Source organism: Salminus brasiliensis, chromosome 24 (genome assembly GCF_030463535.1).
Source record: "Salminus brasiliensis chromosome 24, fSalBra1.hap2, whole genome shotgun sequence".
Classification (NCBI taxonomy): Eukaryota; Metazoa; Chordata; class Actinopteri; order Characiformes; family Bryconidae; genus Salminus; species Salminus brasiliensis.
Genome location: NC_132901.1, coordinates 4,686,373 through 4,705,020, shown reverse-complemented (window position 1 = coordinate 4,705,020; position 18,648 = coordinate 4,686,373). Strand labels below are relative to the sequence as shown.

General features: G+C 42.6%; 3 protein-coding genes across 5 annotated transcripts; all 3 read right to left on the bottom strand.

Moving 5' to 3' along the window:
• Positions 1–3,040: 3,040 nt before the first annotated feature.
• Positions 3,041–6,452, bottom strand: LOC140546896 (CD209 antigen-like protein C). 2 transcript variants are annotated; one of them, XM_072670350.1, is made up of 6 exons: positions 5,880–6,452; positions 5,711–5,791; positions 4,821–4,991; positions 3,532–3,674; positions 3,317–3,423; positions 3,041–3,222 (listed from the first exon to the last, which is right to left on the bottom strand). In XM_072670350.1, the coding sequence occupies exons 1-6, from the start codon at positions 5,986–5,988 to the stop codon at positions 3,066–3,068; spliced, it is 768 nt and encodes a 255-aa protein (XP_072526451.1). In that variant the 5' UTR covers positions 5,989–6,452; the 3' UTR covers positions 3,041–3,065. The 2 variants fall into 2 exon arrangements, with proteins under 2 accessions (XP_072526451.1, XP_072526452.1); XM_072670351.1 differs by having other exon boundaries at positions 3,092–3,242.
• A 1,022-nt stretch (positions 6,453–7,474) lies between these two features.
• LOC140546897 (CD209 antigen-like protein C) lies at positions 7,475–11,292 on the bottom strand. The gene is made up of 6 exons (XM_072670353.1): positions 10,901–11,292; positions 10,732–10,812; positions 9,842–10,012; positions 8,543–8,685; positions 8,346–8,452; positions 7,475–8,250 (listed from the first exon to the last, which is right to left on the bottom strand). Exons 1-6 carry the CDS (start codon positions 11,007–11,009, stop codon positions 8,094–8,096), a joined length of 768 nt encoding a protein of 255 aa, XP_072526454.1. The 5' UTR covers positions 11,010–11,292; the 3' UTR covers positions 7,475–8,093.
• Positions 11,293–12,576: 1,284 nt separating this feature from the next.
• On the bottom strand, positions 12,577–18,648 carry LOC140546891 (uncharacterized). 2 transcript variants are annotated; one of them, XM_072670343.1, is made up of 6 exons: positions 18,583–18,648; positions 18,277–18,434; positions 14,796–15,053; positions 13,595–13,719; positions 13,388–13,494; positions 12,577–13,292 (listed from the first exon to the last, which is right to left on the bottom strand). In XM_072670343.1, the coding sequence occupies exons 2-6, from the start codon at positions 18,428–18,430 to the stop codon at positions 13,136–13,138; spliced, it is 801 nt and encodes a 266-aa protein (XP_072526444.1). In that variant the 5' UTR covers positions 18,431–18,434; positions 18,583–18,648; the 3' UTR covers positions 12,577–13,135. The 2 variants fall into 2 exon arrangements, with proteins under 2 accessions (XP_072526444.1, XP_072526445.1); XM_072670344.1 differs by having other exon boundaries at positions 13,146–13,312.

Here is an 18,648-nt window from a genome sequence, read left to right as displayed (position 1 = left end):
CTCTCAGAAGAGGTGGGTCTTCAGTCTGCATTTGAAGACAGCGAGTGTTGGACTCTGCCGTTCGGACATCCAGGGGTAGCTCGTTCCACCACTTTGGTGTCATGACAGAAAAAAGCCTGGATGCTTGTCTTCCATGGATTTTGAGGGATGGCGGGTCGAGCCGAGCCGTACTTGAAGCTTGAAGGGCTCTTGGTGCGGATTGGCTTTTGACCATTGTCATTAAGTATGGGTTTATTTATCTCTGGTTTACCATCATCAACATTATCCTGTACATATAGAACATTTACTGGGCATTTTGGATAGTGGCTATTTTATAGTTCTAGTCATGATGACCCCCAGTGCCCATCAACATCTCTGTCACCATCACCATGGAAACCCCTTAAAGTAAACAAACCCTTGTGCTTCTGAAGAGTCATCTGACAGTTCATGATGAGTATTTGCTTACTCAGTTCAGAAAGAACTCTCTGCAGCTCATCTCTCTCCTTCTGTAACTGGTCTTTCTCCATAGTCAGGTTGGTGTTACTGGTCTGCAACTGATGTCTCTCTGCAGTACAGCTGGTCTGTAGAGGAATAACTGAAAGACATGAACACAGTAAGTCTTCAGACAGCAATGGCAGTCTAAACTCAAAGCCTGTATTTAATGATCTTGTCTGTAATGTTTGGTCAGACATGTAGAACTTACAGTGCAGTCTCAGAGCCATGTTGAGAGTGGCCTGTAGAATACACATCACACCGAGACACAGTGCAGCCATCCTGAACACCCCTAAAAGTAGACAACCCACAAACACACATTAAATACATGTAGAAACACATTAACACTGAGTAAACTGACCCATCTGCTTTGTTCTGACCTCGGTACCGAGCATCTCCATCATGTAATGCAGAGGTTCTGTCCACTCTTTCTGTTTCCTGCTCCTGAAGAGGGTCATTCTGAATGTCCATTCTCATCTTCATGGCCATAATGCACTGGAACACTGCAGCACTGGAGCCTTGTACAATCAAGAACACTGAGTGTTGATTAATTACCTTACTGGACCTCCTCTTAATGCAGGCGTGGGGCCAGCCGTACCCTCTTTTAGTCAATACGCTTCTTCTTCACTCACACCTATCAGACATAACATTACAACCAAATGCCTAATGTTGTGTAGACCCACCTAGTGCCATCAGAACACTCCTAAATGTGAATGTAAGAGTATTACTATCTGTAAAAAGTAGAAGTACTTACCTCTGATAGAAGACTCATAATACACTGAACTCTCCTCTTTGTGTGTGTGTTTGTTTGTGGGAACTCATGCTCTTATATTGTGTAATCTAGAAATTACAGATTTACCGCTGTTTACAGAAAAACAGAAGCTGTAGCTGCTACTTCTTGTTTCTCAGGAGTATCTTTCCTGCGAGAGATACTCCTGCAACCTGCAGGTCATTGTTTCTTTTTACAATTCAAAATACTGCCTTCAGACAAGTATTAACATAGAATCACTGTATTAATAACCTGTGCTGTACACACTGTACATCATCATTATCATCATCATCATACAGAATGTGGGCTGTTAAGTTTTCACTCAGTCATTAGATTGTTCAGTAGCTCTGTTCATTTATGGGAGCTGTTCTTATAAGATAACTGATCAAGGAGTGGAACTGAATGGTCTAGAAAAGCAGACACTGTTAGAAGGCACTAAAATGCTGAGCTACACCAAGATGCCACTAGATGGCAGTAGGGAAGTTTTTCTGATGTACAATAAAAAATATCTGAATAATATCAATAATAACAATCTCACAACCTTATTGCACAAGTACATTTTAAGGCTGATGATTGGTCTGAATGTCATCGCAAGTTCAATATTTTAGGAGCTTAATCATGATTGTTGATGATGCCGGATCTAGCTTATCTAGCTTATCTTATCATGTTGGCTCATACACGTATTCTCATAACCTGAGTACAGGGGGTCAGAATAAAAAATCTAGAGTTCACAGTGTACGCTCACCCTTAGGTTTTACATAAAGGCTGGTGTACACTGTTTAAAATATAGGCTTATATAAGGCTCTTCATTTTGAAACTGTGGAGGAAACTCTTTGAGGAACATTATTCTTCTCTAAAAACCTTTTCTTGAAGTTTTTTTTGAAGAAAATTAAAATACTTTTTAAAAAACAGTGTAGAGTTCAGTTCTCTGGTCACATTCATTCTGTGTTCACAGGGTTAAAGAACAGTTACTTTTCTTATTCTAAATAGGAACCAGCGCCACTGTCCACCTTATTTTGGATATATAGTTTAGATAGAAGCTTTGTAGCTTTACCATATTTTTTGATACCACCTCTAAAGAAACCAAATGTATCCAAGTCCCACAGCAGCTCTGAGCTGGGCTTCTTAAACGGCTCTCAGCACAAAGCTGATCCTTAAATATTCGAGCAGCAGCACACTGAACCCTCTTCTCCACCAGTAAACTCTGAGAAGCTCCATTAGAACTGAAATGTGAGTCAGCAGTTCTAGCAAAAGAGGCCAAAAACACAGTTTTAGAAATCAAGGACATTTTATTACAATTGACAGATTTAGCTGCACCAGTGTTAAATAATCAGAATTAAAAATGGAGCTGGATTCTGTTACAGGTACAGTAAATAAGACTGCAGGTCTCAGATGATGAATTTCGGATTACCAGCAGAACTCCACTGAACCCTCTTAGATAGCACCAAGTGATGTACATTCACTTAAACAGACACTGGAAGCTTTTGAGACGTTCAGCTTGTGGATTCTGTGCTCTGTATGTTGTAGCTTTACAGTGGGAATACAGCGGGAATTCTAGCCTCTCTTTAGCTTTTACAGTTAAACACACTGTGTGATCTGAGATTCAGGCCTCGAACACAAGACATTAACCAGGATCAGTCGGAATTCGACCTTCTACCTTTTCTTTCGGTAAACTTTCACAACCCCACCCTGAGTTCCCTGAGTTTGACTGAGTGAGAAATGCTGGAAGTAGATTTGCAGTGAGGAAGATGTACCATGTAAACACACAGATGTTAGTGCAGAGCTTTACCATCATCCTCTGCTCTTCACTCTGCTTTACACTCAGTTACAACCCAGCTAAAGGTTTCTCACAGATCCAGACTGTGGAGTGTGCACAGGGATAATCAGCCCAGGTTTCTACAACACCAGGTGTAGCTCTTTGAAGTCCAGTTACACTACAGTCCTCATTTTGATAATCATTGGGTTCTCCCTTCCACCAGAAGCTGAAACACACAGAATCAGACTGTTCACTGTTTCACATCTAGATCTACAAAGAGAACTGCATCATGGTCAGAGTTCAGTTCAGTGGTCTCTTACTTGGTGGTCAGCATTGAGCCATCCACCCATTTCCAGACCCCCTCTGTTTCTGAGTCTGTCAGACCAATCCAAGCTTCACTGCTGCCAAATTCTTTATTGATGAACTCCTGAAATCCAGCACAGTGTGACACCATGTTAACAGATACAGCTGGAGAAGAGTCTCTCTCTCTGTCTCTCTCTCTCTCTCTCTCTCTCTCTCTTTCTCTTTCTCTCACCTGTTCCTCTCTGCTGTTGATGATCACCAGGTCTGCTCCTCTCCCTTCACAGTCCTTTCTGCTCTCTCCCCAGCTCTTCTTCGTAGTAGTGATGTAGTAAAAACTGGATCTGAAGTACTTCCACCCTTGTTGAGTTTTTTGACCTATTAAAGAGAAAGTCAAACAAATTTACTCAAAGCAGATGAATTAAGTAGAAAGTACAATAGGTGGCACTTCGAATATCCTGAAGTGCCACCTATTGCTTTGCTACCACACCTGCACCTAGCATTGCTACCGCACCTGCCGCCAGCAACACTACCGGGCCGGCCATCAACCTCACATGTTAGCGACGCCTTTGCGGTATTAGCAGCACTACTGCAGTGACCTCCAGCCTCTCTGAGCATCGCTACCCCGGCAGTATCACTATCCCTATCACTGGGTTAGCATCACTGCCACAGCGATCACTAACAAGCCATTAGTCACAAGCCATGCTCTTGAGGTCCAGGGCCCTTCACATCCGAAAACTGGTCAATCTGTGCTCTACTTTTTAAGGGTCAGAGGGCAAGGCTTGAGTTCTTTACCAGGCAGGGTCACATGAAATGCTACATCAAGCACAATAGATGGTCATTTATGCCACAGAACCTTTTCACCACCATTTACCATAATCCATGGTAAATGGAATGGTGCCATTTACCATACACTGTATAGAAAAACTCAGAACTGGCCATTTGGGATAGTAAAAATGACTTTACAAATTTATACGTATCTATAAGTTTCTCTACAGTGAACTACAGCATTTTACCCCAAACCCACTCTGAATGACTTTGTTTTCATCTTAACAACCAGATCCTGACGAGACTGAAAATTCATCTTCCCCCTCCCATCCTCACCGTGCTCTATAGAGGGGCTGTGGAGAGCATCCTGAGCACTGTCTAGTTTGGGCCGTACAGCTAAGAAGATCATTGGGCTCTCTCGTCCCTCCATCAGCGCTGCAACCTCACCCGCCCCTCACACAGACTCTTCTAATTGCCGCCATCTGACAGAAGGTACCAGAGCATTCGAGCCATCACTGCACCCAAGCTGACTTCTCAATACACAAGCACTGAGCTAGGACCTCCTACACCCTACATACATATCTCTATTGATGCTCCCACCATGTGCCTAAGATGAAAACAGATACTTACAGCTGGCCACAGCTGACTGTCTGTACTTGTACTCAGATTGAAAAGCCTCTTGACTCTAAACTCTGTACACAAACTCTGGTGCTTCTAAAGAGACAGAACGACAGTGCATGATAAATATTCACTTACTCAGTTCAGAAAGGCTCCCCTTCAGTTTATCTCTCTCCTTCTGTAACTGGTCTCGCTCTGTGGTCAGGTTGGCATACTTGGTCTGTAACTGTTGGTTCGCGTTAGTCAGGTTGGTGTTACTGGTCTGTAACTGCTGTCTCTCTGCGGTACAGCTGGTCTGTAGAGGAATAACTGAAAGACATGAACACAGTAAGTCTTCAGACAGCAACGGCAGTCTAAACTCAAAGCCTGTATTTAAAGATCTGTTAGGTCACACAGGCGTGTTGCTCGGAAATATGACTTTTGTGATTGACCATCATGACAGACATCACAACAGGTGGGACAGACTTTTTGAGTCAGGTAACCCACTCACTCACTAAGACTACTCCCCATATCACTTGCAGTGCTCCCAACAGATGAGGAAACCACCAGACCCCCAGTTCTGATAAATCAGCCAACAGACGCCTGCATCACAATGTGAGTGATGAGGGGTCAGAGCACCATCTACCCACCCAGAGAGAGTATAGCCAATTGTGCTCTCTAGGGTTCTGGCTGCTGTGTCAGCATCTTAGTCTGCTGAGCCACTCGGAGACCCATCTGTTGCTTCATTTGACCAAACAGTACTTCTGCTTCTTTTAGTAGAACCAGTAACTCTAATGCTTCTGTTCATGCTGGCACTCAAACATGTGCTAAGCATTGGTAATTAATATGCATGAGCTTTTTAACATGAAGTCATGTATAAAAAAACTGCAGTGGTAAAGAGAGAGTGCTCAATGTCTCTGTGACTTTATGAGCAGGACTGAAATACAGTGCTGTAAATCTGGTGTTGGGTAGCTCCCTTGCTGCCAGGTTTGATAAAGCTGTCCCACTGTGATCAGTAACCTTAGTACAGGTGAAGGTGTAGAACTTACAGTGCAGTCTCAGAGCAATGTTGAGAGTAGCCTGAAGAATACACATCACACCGAGACACAGTGCAGCCATCCTGAACACCCCTAAAAATAGACAACCCACAAACACACATTAAATACGTGTAGAAACACATTAACACTGAGTAAACTGACCCATCTCCTTTGTTCTGACCTCGGTACCGAGCATCTCCATCATGTAATGCAGAGGTTCTGTCCACTCTTTCTTTTTCCTGCTCCTGAAGAGGGTCATTCTGAATGTCCATTCTCATCTTCATGGCCATAATGCGCTGGAACACTGCAGCACTGGAGCCTTGTACAATCAAGAACACTGAGTGTTGATTAATTACCTTACTGGACCTCCTCTTAATGCAGGCGTGGGGCCAGCCGTACCCTCTTTTAGTCAATACGCTTCTTCTTCACTCACACCTATCAGACATAACATTACAACCAAATGCCTAATGTTGTGTAGACCCACCTAGTGCCATCAGAACACTCCTAAATGTGAATGTAAGAGTATTACTATCTGTAAAAAGTAGAAGTACTTACCTCTGATAGAAGACTCATAATACACTGAACTCTCCTCTTTGTGTGTGTGTTTGTTTGTGGGAACTCATGCTCTTATATTGTGTAATCTAGAAATTACAGATTTACCGCTGTTTACAGAAAAACAGAAGCTGTAGCTGCTACTTCTTGTTTCTCAGGAGTATCTTTCCTGCGAGAGATACTCCTGCAACCTGCAGGTCATTGTTTCTTTTTACAATTCAAAATACTGCCTTCAGACAAGTATTAACATAGAATCACTGTATTAATAACCTGTGCTGTACACACTGTACATCATCATTATCATCATCATCATACAGAATGTGGGCTGTTAAGTTTTCACTCAGTCATTAGATTGTTCAGTAGCTCTGTTCATTTATGGGAGCTGTTCTTATAAGATAACTGATCAAGGAGTGGAACTGAATGGTCTAGAAAAGCAGACACTGTTAGAAGGCACTAAAATGCTGAGCTACACCAAGATGCCACTAGATGGCAGTAGGGAAGTTTTTCTGATGTACAATAAAAAATATCTGAATAATATCAATAATAACAATCTCACAACCTTATTGCACAAGTACATTTTAAGGCTGATGATTGGTCTGAATGTCATCGCAAGTTCAATATTTTAGGAGCTTAATCATGATTGTTGATGATGCCGGATCTAGCTTATCTAGCTTATCTTATCATGTTGGCTCATACACGTATTCTCATAACCTGAGTACAGGGGGTCAGAATAAAAAATCTAGAGTTCACAGTGTACGCTCACCCTTAGGTTTTACATAAAGGCTGGTGTACACTGTTTAAAATATAGGCTTATATAAGGCTCTTCATTTTGAAACTGTGGAGGAAACTCTTTGAGGAACATTATTCTTCTCTAAAAACCTTTTCTTGAAGTTTTTTTTGAAGAAAATTAAAATACTTTTTAAAAAACAGTGTAGAGTTCAGTTCTCTGGTCACATTCATTCTGTGTTCACAGGGTTAAAGAACAGTTACTTTTCTTATTCTAAATAGGAACCAGCGCCACTGTCCACCTTATTTTGGATATATAGTTTAGATAGAAGCTTTGTAGCTTTACCATATTTTTTGATACCACCTCTAAAGAAACCAAATGTATCCAAGTCCCACAGCAGCTCTGAGCTGGGCTTCTTAAACGGCTCTCAGCACAAAGCTGATCCTTAAATATTCGAGCAGCAGCACACTGAACCCTCTTCTCCACCAGTAAACTCTGAGAAGCTCCATTAGAACTGAAATGTGAGTCAGCAGTTCTAGCAAAAGAGGCCAAAAACACAGTTTTAGAAATCAAGGACATTTTATTACAATTGACAGATTTAGCTGCACCAGTGTTAAATAATCAGAATTAAAAATGGAGCTGGATTCTGTTACAGGTACAGTAAATAAGACTGCAGGTCTCAGATGATGAATTTCGGATTACCAGCAGAACTCCACTGAACCCTCTTAGATAGCACCAAGTGATGTACATTCACTTAAACAGACACTGGAAACTTGTGAGACGTTCAGCTTGTGGATTCTGTGCTCTGTATGTTGTAGCTTTACAGTGGGAATACAGCGGGAATTCTAGCCTCTCTTTAGCTTTTACAGTTAAACACACTGTGTGATCTGAGATTCAGGCCTCGAACACAAGACATTAACCAGGATCAGTCGGAATTCGACCTTCTACCTTTTCTTTCGGTAAACTTTCACAACCCCACCCTGAGTTCCCTGAGTTTGACTGAGTGAGAAATGCTAGAAGTAGATCTGCAGTGAGGAAGATGTACCATGTAAACACACAGATATTAGTGCAGAGCTTTACCATCATCCTCTGCTCGTCACTCTGCTTTACACTCAGTTACAACCCAGCTAAAGGTTTCTCACAGATCCAGACTGTGGAGTGTGCACAGGGATAATCAGCCCAGGTTTCTACAACACCAGGTGTAGCTCTTTGAAGTCCAGTTACACTACAGTCCTCATTTTGATAATCATTGGGTTCTCCCTTCCACCAGAAGCTGAAACACACAGAATCAGACTGTTCACTGTTTCACATCTAGATCTACAGTGAAGAACTGCATCATGGTCAGAGTTCAGTTCAGTGGTCTCTTACTTGGTGGTCAGCATTGAGCCATCCACCCATTTCCAGACCCCCTCTGTTTCTGAGTCTGTCAGACCAATCCAAGCTTCACTGCTGCCAAATTCTTTATTGATGAACTCCTGAAATCCAGCACAGTGTGACACCATGTTAACAGATACAGCTGGAGAAGAGTCTCTCTCTCTCTCTCTCTCTCTTTCTCTTTCTCTCACCTGTTCCTCTCTGCTGTTGATGATCACCAGGTCTGCTCCTCTCCCTTCACAGTCCTTTCTGCTCTCTCCCCAGCTCTTCTTCGTAGTAGTGATGTAGTAAAAACTGGATCTGAAGTACTTCCACCCTTGTTGAGTTTTTTGACCTATTTAAAGAGAAAGTCAAACAAATTTACTCAAAGCAGATGAATTAAGTAGAAAGTACAATAGGTGGCACTTCGAATATCCTGAAGTGCCACCTATTGCTTTGCTACCACACCTGCACCTAGCATTGCTACCGCACCTGCCGCCAGCAACACTACCGGGCCGGCCATCAACCTCACATGTTAGCGACGCCTTTGCGGTATTAGCAGCACTACTGCAGTGACCTCCAGCCTCTCTGAGCATCGCTACCTTGGCAGTACCATCACTATCACTGGGTTAGCATCACTGCCACAGCGATCACTAACACGCCATTAGTCACAAGCCATGTTCTTGAGGTCCAGGGCCCTTCACATCCGAAAACTGGTCAATCTGTGCTCTACTTTTTAAGGGTCAGAGGGCAAGGCTTGAGTTCTTTACCAGGCAGGGTCACATGAAATGCTACATCAAGCACAATAGATGGTCATTTATGCCACAGAACCTTTTCACCACCATTTACCATAATCCATGGTAAATGGAATGGTGCCATTTACCATACACTGTATAGAAAAACTCAGAACTGGCCATTTGGGATAGTAAAAATGACTTTACAAATTTATACGTATCTATAAGTTTCTCTACAGTGAACTACAGCATTTTACCCCAAACCCACTCTGAATGACTTTGTTTTCATCTTAACAACCAGATCCTGACGAGACTGAAAATTCATCTTCCCCCTCCCATCCTCACCGTGCTCTATAGAGGGGCTGTGGAGAGCATCCTGAGCACTGTCTAGTTTGGGCCGTACAGCTAAGAAGATCATTGGGCTCTCTCATCCCTCCATCAGCGCTGCAACCTCACCCGCCCCTCACACAGACTCTTCTAATTGCCGCCATCTGACAGAAGGTACCAGAGCATTCGAGCCATCACTGCACCCAAGCTGACTTCTCAATACACAAGCACTGAGCTAGGACCTCCTCTCTACTCTCATACACCCTACATACACATCTCTATTGATGCTCCCACCATGTGCCTAAGATGAAAACAGATACTTACAGCTGGCCACAGCTGACTGTCTGTACTTGTACTCAGATTGAAAAGCCTCTTGACTCTAAACTCTGTACACAAACTCTGGTGCTTCTAAAGAGACAGAACGACAGTGCATGATAAATATTCACTTACTCAGTTCAGAAAGGCTCCCCTTCAGTTTATCTCTCTCCTTCTGTAACTGGTCTCGCTCTGTGGTCAGGTTGGCATACTTGGTCTGTAACTGTTGGTTCGCGTTAGTCAGGTTGGTGTTACTGGTCTGTAACTGCTGTCTCTCTGCGGTACAGCTGGTCCGTAGAGGAATAACTGAAAGACATGAACACAGTAAGTCTTCAGACAGCAACGGCAGTCTAAACTCAAAGCCTGTATTTAAAGATCTGTTAGGTCACACAGGCGTGTTGCTCGGAAATATGACTTTTGTGATTGACCATCATGACAGACATCACAACAGGTGGGACAGACTTTTTGAGTCAGGTAACCCACTCACTCACTAAGACTACTCCCCATATCACTTGCAGTGCTCCCAACAGATGAGGAAACCACCAGACCCCCAGTTCTGATAAATCAGCCAACAGACGCCTGCATCACAATGTGAGTGATGAGGGGTCAGAGCACCATCTACCCACCCAGAGAGAGTATAGCCAATTGTGCTCTCTAGGGTTCTGGCTGCTGTGTCAGCATCTTAGTCTGCTGAGCCACTCGGAGACCCATCTGTTGCTTCATTTGACCAAACAGTACTTCTGCTTCTTTTAGTAGAACCAGTAACTCTAATGCTTCTGTTCATGCTGGCACTCAAACATGTGCTAAGCATTGGTAATTAATATGCATGAGCTTTTTAACATGAAGTCATGTATAAAAAAACTGCAGTGGTAAAGAGAGAGTGCTCAATGTCTCTGTGACTTTATGAGCAGGACTGAAATACAGTGCTGTAAATCTGGTGTTGGGTAGCTCCCTTGCTGCCAGGTTTGATAAAGCTGTCCCACTGTGATCAGTAACCTTAGTACAGGTGAAGGTGTAGAACTTACAGTGCAGTCTCAGAGCAATGTTGAGAGTAGCCTGAAGAATACACATCACACCGAGACACAGTGCAGCCATCCTGAACACCCCTAAAAATAGACAACCCACAAACACACATTAAATACGTGTAGAAACACATTAACACTGAGTAAACTGACCCATCTGCTTTGTTCTGACCTCGGTACCGAGCATCTCCATCATGTAATGCAGAGGTTCTGTCCACTCTTTCTTTTTCCTGCTCCTGAAGAGGGTCATTCTGAATGTCCATTCTCATCTTCATGGCCATAATGCGCTGGAACACTGCAGCACTGGAGCCTTGTACAATCAAGAACACTGAGTGTTGATTAATTACCTTACTGGACCTCCTCTTAATGCAGGCGTGGGGCCAGCTGTACCCTTTTTTAGTCAATACGCTTCTTCTTCACTCACACCTATCAGACATAACATTACAACCAAATGCCTAATGTTGTGTAGACCCACCTAGTGCCATCAGAACACTCCTAAATGTGAATGTAAGAGTATTACTATCTGTAAAAAGTAGAAGTACTTACCTCTGATAGAAGACTCATAATACACTGAACTCTCCTCTGTGTGTATGTGTGTTTGTTTGTGGGAACTCATGCTCTTATATTGTGTAATCTAGAAATTACAGATTTACCGCTGTTTACAGAAAAACAGAAGCTGTAGCTGCTACTTCTTGTTTCTCAGGAGTATCTTTCCTGCGAGAGATACTCCTGCAACCTGCAGGTCATTGTTTCTTTTTACAATTCAAAATACTGCCTTCAGACAAGTATTAACATAGAATCACTGTATTAATAACCTGTGCTGTACACACTGTACATCATCATTATCATCATCATCATACAGAATGTGGGCTGTTAAGTTTTCACTCAGTCATTAGATTGTTCAGTAGCTCTGTTCATTTATGGGAGCTGTTCTTATAAGATAACTGATCAAGGAGTGGAACTGAATGGTCTAGAAAAGCAGACACTGTTAGAAGGCACTAAAATGCTGAGCTACACCAAGATGCCACTAGATGGCAGTAGGGAAGTTTTTATGATGTACAATAAAAAATATCTGAATAATATCAATAATAACAATCTCACAACTTTATTGCACAAGTACATTTTAAGGCTGATGATTGGTCTGAATGTCATCGCAAGTTCAATATTTTAGGAGCTTAATCATGATTGTTGATGATGCCGGATCTAGCTTATCTAGCTTATCTTATCATGTTGGCTCATACACGTATTCTCATAACCTGAGTACAGGGGGTCAGAATAAAAAACAGTCCAGTAATATTTGTAGCTTATTTGGTAATCTAGAGTTCACAGTGTACGCTCACCCTTAGGTTTTACATAAAGGCTGGTGTACACTGTTTAAATAGACTTATATAAGGCTCTTCATTTTGAAACTGGAGGAAACTCTTTGAGGAACATTATTCTTTTCTAAAAAAACTTTTATTGAAGTTTTTTAAAGGAAATGAAAATACTTTTAACAGTGTAACAGAGTTTAGTTCTCCAGTCACATTCATTCTGTGTTCACAGGGTTAAAGAACAGTTACTTTTCTTATTCTAAATAGGAACCAGCGCCACTGTCCACATTCTTTTGGAAATATAGTTTAGATAGCTTTACCATATTTTTTGATACCAGCTCTAATTTAGAAACCAAATGTATCCAAGTCCCAAAGCAGCTCTGAGCTGGGCTTCTTAAACGGCTCTCAGCACAAAGCTGATCCTTTAATATTCGAGCAGCAGCACACAGAACCCTCTTCTCCACCAGTAAACTCTGAGAAGCTCCATTAGAACTGAAATGTGAGTCAGCAGTTCTAGCAAAAGAGGCCAAAAACACAGTTTTAGAAATCAAGGACATTTTATTACAATTGACAGATTTAGCTGCACCAGTGTTAAATAATCATAATTAAAAATGGAGCTGGATTCTGTTACAGGTACAGTAAATAAGACTGCAGGTCTCAGATGATGAAAACAGAGTGATTACCAGCAGAACTCCACTGAACCCTCTTAGATAGCACCAAGTGATGTACATTCACTTAAACAGACACTGGAAGCTTGTGAGACGTTCAGCTTGTGGATTCTGTGCTCTGTATGTTGTAGCTTTACAGTGGGAATACAGCGGGAATTCTAGCCTCGCTTCAGCTTTTACAGTTAAACACACTGTGTGATCTGAGATTCAGGCCTCGAGCACAAGACTTTAACCAGAATCAGTCGGACTTCGACCTTCTACCTTTTCTTTCAGTAAACTTTCACAACCCCACCCTGAGTTCCCTGAGTTTGACTGAGTGAGAAATGCTAGAAGTAGATCTGCAGTGAGGAAGATGTACCATGTAAACACACAGATATTAGTGCAGAGCTTTACCATCATCCTCTGCTCTTCACTCTGCTTTACACTCAGTTACAACCCAGCTAAAGGTTTCTCACAGATCCAGACTGTGGAGTGTGCACAGGGATAATCAGCCCAGGTTTCTACAACACCAGGTGTAGCTCTTTGAAATCCAGTTACAACACAGTCCTCATTTTGATAATCATTGGGTTCTCCCTTCCACCAGAAGCTGAAACACACAGAATCAGACTGTTCACTGTTTCACATCTAGATCTACAGTGAAGAACTGCATCATGGTCAGAGTTCAGTTCAGTGGTCTCTTACTTGGTGGTCAGCGTTGAGCCATCCACCCATTTCCAGACCCCCTCTGTTTCTGCGTCTGTCAGACCAATCCAAGCTTCACTGCTGCCAAATTCTTTATTGAGGAACTCCTGAAATCCAGCACAGTGTGACAGCATGTGAACAGATACAGCTGGAGAAGAGTCTCTCTCTCTCTCTCTCTCTCTCTCTCTCTCTATCTCTTTCTCTCACCTGTTCCTCTCTGCTGTTGATGATCACCAGGTCTGCTCCTCTCCCTTCACAGTCCTTTCTGCTCTCTCCCCAGCTCTTCTTCGTAGTAGTGATGTAGTAAAGACTGGATTTGAAGTACTTCCACCCTTGTTGAGTTTTTTGACGTATTTAAAGAGAAAGTCAAACAAATTTACTCAAAGCAGATGAATTAAGTAGAAAGTACAATAGGTGGCACTTCGAATATCCTGAAGTGCCACCTATTGCTTTGCTACCACACCTGCACCTAGCATTGCTACCGCACCTGCCGCCAGCAACACTACTGGGCCAGCCATCAATCTCACATGTTAGCGACGCCTTTGCGGTATTAGCAGCACTACTGCAGCGACCTCCAGCCTCTCTGAGCATCGCTACCCCGGCAGTATCACTATCCCTATCACTGGGTTAGCATCACTTCCACAGCGATCACTAACAAGCCATTAGTCACAGGCCATGTTCTTGAGGTCCAGGGCCCTTCACATCTGAAAACTGGTCAATCTGTGCTCTACTTTTTAAGGGTCAGAGGGCAAGGCTTGAGTTCTTTACCAGGCAGGGTCACATGAAATGCTACATCAAGCACAATAGATGGTCATTTATGCCACAGAACCTTTTCACCACCATTTACCATCATCAACGATACACTGTATAGAAAAACTCAGAACTGGCCATTTGGGATAGTAAAAATGACTTTACAAATCTATACGTATCTATAAGTTTCTCTACAGTGAACTACAGCATTTTACCCCAAACCCACTCTGAATGACTTTGTTTTCATCTTAACAACCAGATCCTGAGGAGGCTGAAAGTTCATCTTTCCCCTCCCATCCTCACCGTGCTCTATAGAGGGGCTGTGGAGAGCATCCTGAGCACTGTCTAGTTTGGGCCGTACAGCTAAGAAGATCATTGGGCTCTCTCGTCCCTCCATCAGCGCTGCAACCTCACCCGCCCCTCACACAGACTCTTATAATTGCCGCCATCTGACAGAAGGTACCAGAGCATTCGAGCCATCACTGCACCCTCCTTTCTCTATTGATGCTCCCACCTTGTGCCTAATTGCACACTTACAGCTGGCCACAGCTGACTGTCTGTACTTGTACTTAGACTGAAAAGCCTCTTGACTCCAAACTCTGTACACAAACTCTGGTGCTTCTGAAGAGACAGAATGACATGATAAATATTCACTTACTCAGTTCAGAAAGGATCCCCTTCAGTTTATCTCTCTCCTTCTGTAACTGGTCTTGCTCTGTGGTCAGGTTGGCATACTTGGTCTGTAACTGGTCTCTCGCTGCAGTCAGGTTGGTGTAATCGGTCTGTAACTGGTCTTTCTCTGCAGTCAGGTTGTTGAACTTGATCCACAGCAGTGTGATGGCAATCAGCAGGAGAACACACAGCAGCCCCAGACACACTGCAGCCAATCTGTATCGTCTGCCTCCTGCATTGTCTCCTGTTAATGGGGAATGGAGACAGACACATGTGTTTTACTCTTCTTTTACAGTGTAGCTTGCCTGTAGCCTCTGCTCCCTGTACTTTTTATATTTTCATACCACGTTCAGTAGTTTCAGTTCCTCAAAGGTTTATCGCTTCCTTTATCTGTTGTGCTGTATCTGTCTTTATCAAACACACCATGTTCTAAAATACACCACACACCCGCAGCTCCTCTATTGTGTTAAGGAAGCCTTGACTATGTGGATGGCTTTGTGAAAACCAAAGCATTTGTACCTGCAGCAATGTGACCAAGGGATCCAAACACCCTGTCCTGCAGATCATTGACAGCAAGCGTTGCTGGATCAAGGGCAGGAAGATTGTGAAGGGCCTCAGCCATCAGGCTGGTCTTGGGCTGTTTCTAATAAAGGCCCTCATTGCTCTTGGTAGCTCTTAATGTCAAGAACTGTACAGCACTTTGGATTGCTGTGATGTACAGTGAGTGGTATCACCTTAGTGAAGAAGGTTGTAGATGCACATCGAAGAGTCTGGGAAGGGATTTGTGAACCTCTCAGAACAGCCTTTCCACTGTCCGCCACACCATTAACAAGAGAAACAGCTGCCAACATGGACGGGTCAGGCCGCCCTAGCAAGTACAGTCCAAAAGCAGAGTGCATGCATCTTTGATTTTCACATACACGATATGGAAAAAGTATTGGGACACCAGCTGATTCAGTTTCCTATAAAATCAAGGGTATTAAAAGGAGTTTATCCTGCTTTTGTTGCAGGAACTGTCTCTACTGTCCAGGGAAGAAGGCTTTCTACTAGATTAGCTGGATTAGCAGTAAGGATTTGATTGCAATCAGTGACATGAGCGTTAGTAAAGTCAGGATGTTGGATGATCACCACCCTACCTCATCCCCAACTCCCCAAATCATCCCGAAAGTATTGGATGTAGCACCACCCATCATTTCAGAGAACACAGCCCTTTCACTGCTCCACAGCTCAATGCTGGGGGGCTTTATACCCTTCTAGCCTACGCCTGACAGAGTCCTATTCTATGCTTTTAATTAGACAGGCTGTCCACAAACTTTTGGACATATACTGAATGTGCAAGGAGGAAACTCTTGCTGTAGCTGATCAACATGATATGTGAGTGGTAATATGGTGAGACATGTAAATGTAGAAGGGAACACAACTAAAACTGGATAAGACAGGACTTTCACTGTACTGTAGCAGTCTGGGTCCTCCATACTGGATGTGTGTGGTTTAGTTGGAGCTCTGTTTTGATGATTTTTGACTGATGTCACTTCAAAACTGTGTCAGTTTGCTGTCATCATAGGTGATTTTGGCTATGGAATGTAACCGACTCTTGCGAAAGCTGTGGCAATAGCGTTCGGGGTTGCGAAATTAGCAAAACACCAACTTCTGCAAAATGTGTCTTGATCCCGGCTGGGTATTTATTCACTTTTCAATGTGATCTTGGTCTAATGTGTTGTATGTTTTTGCTATGGAGCTTTGGGGAAAATGTCTTGTAAATACTTAAAGTGCCTAAAATGACACTAATATGAGACACTAATATAGAGAGTGTTATAGAAATAAACCACAATTTGGATAAAACAAAAAAACAAACAAAAAAATCTGCTTAAAATCCACTGATCAGGCCTACCTGAGAGACAGCGAGGCTAACGCTTGCGAAAGCGATGCAGGTGCCTGGTCAGTGATGCTGGACGAGGCCGGCAGTCACAGAGGTACCGATGATAACGCTGCTGGAGCAATGTTAATGCTGTGGTGTGGGTTAGGTTAAGTTCAGGATAGGTTAAGGTTAGAATTGGGCTTAGGAGTAGTAGGTGAAGTTTAGGTTGAGGTGGATGTTAGAATTTGATTTAGGTGAAGTAGGTTAAGTTTAGGTTTAGGTAAGAATTAGGTTTAGGTGTAGTAGGTTTAGGTTGAGGTGTGGATTGAGGTTAAGGTTCGAATTAGGTTTGTGTGCAGAAGGTTAGGTTTCAGCATATGTTGAGGTGTATGTTGGGTTAACTTAGAATTAGGTTTAGGTGTAGTAGATTAGGTTTAGGTTGAGGTGTAGGTTCGGATGAGGTTAGAATTAGGTTTATGTGTGGTAAATTAGGTTGAGGTGTAGGTTCGATTGAGGTTAGAATTAGATTTAGGTGTAGCAGATTAGGTTTAGGTTTACGTGTAGGTTACATTGAGGTTAGAATGAGCTTTAGGTGTAATAGGTTAGGTTTAGGTAAGTTTAAGGTTAGAATTAGGTTTAGGTGTAGCAGATTAGATTTAGGTTGAGGTGTAGGTTAGATTAGAGTTAGAATTAGGTTTAGGTGTAGCAGGTTAGGTTTAGGTTGAGGTGTAGGTTAGGTTGAGGTTAGCATTAGGTTTAGGTGTAGCAGGTTAGGTTTAGGTTGAGGTGTAGGTTAGGTTGAGGTTAGAATTAGGTTTAGGTGTAGCAGATTAGATTTAGGTTGAGGTGTAGGTTAGATTAAGGTTAGAATTAAGTTTAGGTGTAGTAGGTTAGGTTCAGGTTGAGGTTAGAATTAGGTTTCGGTGTAGCAGATTAGATTTAGGTTGAGGTGTAGGTTAGATTAAGGTTAGAATTAAGTTTAGGTGTAGCAGGTTAGGTTCAGGTTGAGGTTAGAATTAGGTTTAGGTGTAGCAGATTAGATTTAGGTTGAGGTGTAGGTTAGATTAAGGTTAGAATTAAGTTTAGGTGTTGTAGGTTAGGTTCAGGTTGAGGTTAGAATTAGGTTTAGGTGTAGCAGATTAGATTTAGGTTGAGGTGTAGGTTAGATTAAGGTTAGAATTAAGTTTAGGTGTAGTAGGTTAGGTTCAGGTTGAGGTGTAGGTTAGATTAAGGTTAGAATTAGGTTTAGGTGTAGCAGATTAGATTTAGGTTGAGGTGTAGTTGTTGAGTCTTCCCCAGGTGCAGCTGATTAACACTGAACACTGGCCCATACTAATACTAAGGCAGTCTTAATACCAAGACTGCCTGTCCCACAAAAAACACTATCCTCACACTCGTGGGCTTTACTGGGCACTTTCTGAAACACTTCACGTTAGTCTTGTCAGCTAAGCTTAAGCAAAACTACTATGCACAAGTGTGTAATTTAGGACGTGTTAGTCCACCTGGAACAGAATGGCACAGTGGAAGAACACACAGGTTTGCTCAAGCCATGCAGGCAAAACTAACACAGCTTTAAAGAGATTAGAGAGACTAATAAATCTGACATTACTTTGTGGTTTCTTGTTTTCGCTGGCATCCTCCTTCCCTGTGTTGGGGTCATAGGCTACCACAGAGTCTGCACTCTCGTAGATGTCAACCTCGACCTCCACTCGCTCTCCTCTTTCTTCAGCGTGGTTCACGTTGGCATAAACATCCTGCGACATCTCTCTAATTTACAGAAGACACAGAAGTGGGTGGAGTAGTCTATATACAGTGGTACTCAAGCTACAGGGTAAAACGTAAATACAGGTGCATCAAATCCATGTTTTTACATAGTTACATTTAACTAAATGTAGTAAAAGTATTTATTACTGACCTCTGATAGAAGACTCGAAGTGATGAATGAAACTGCCACCACTTCTCCTCTGTCTGTATGTGGGAA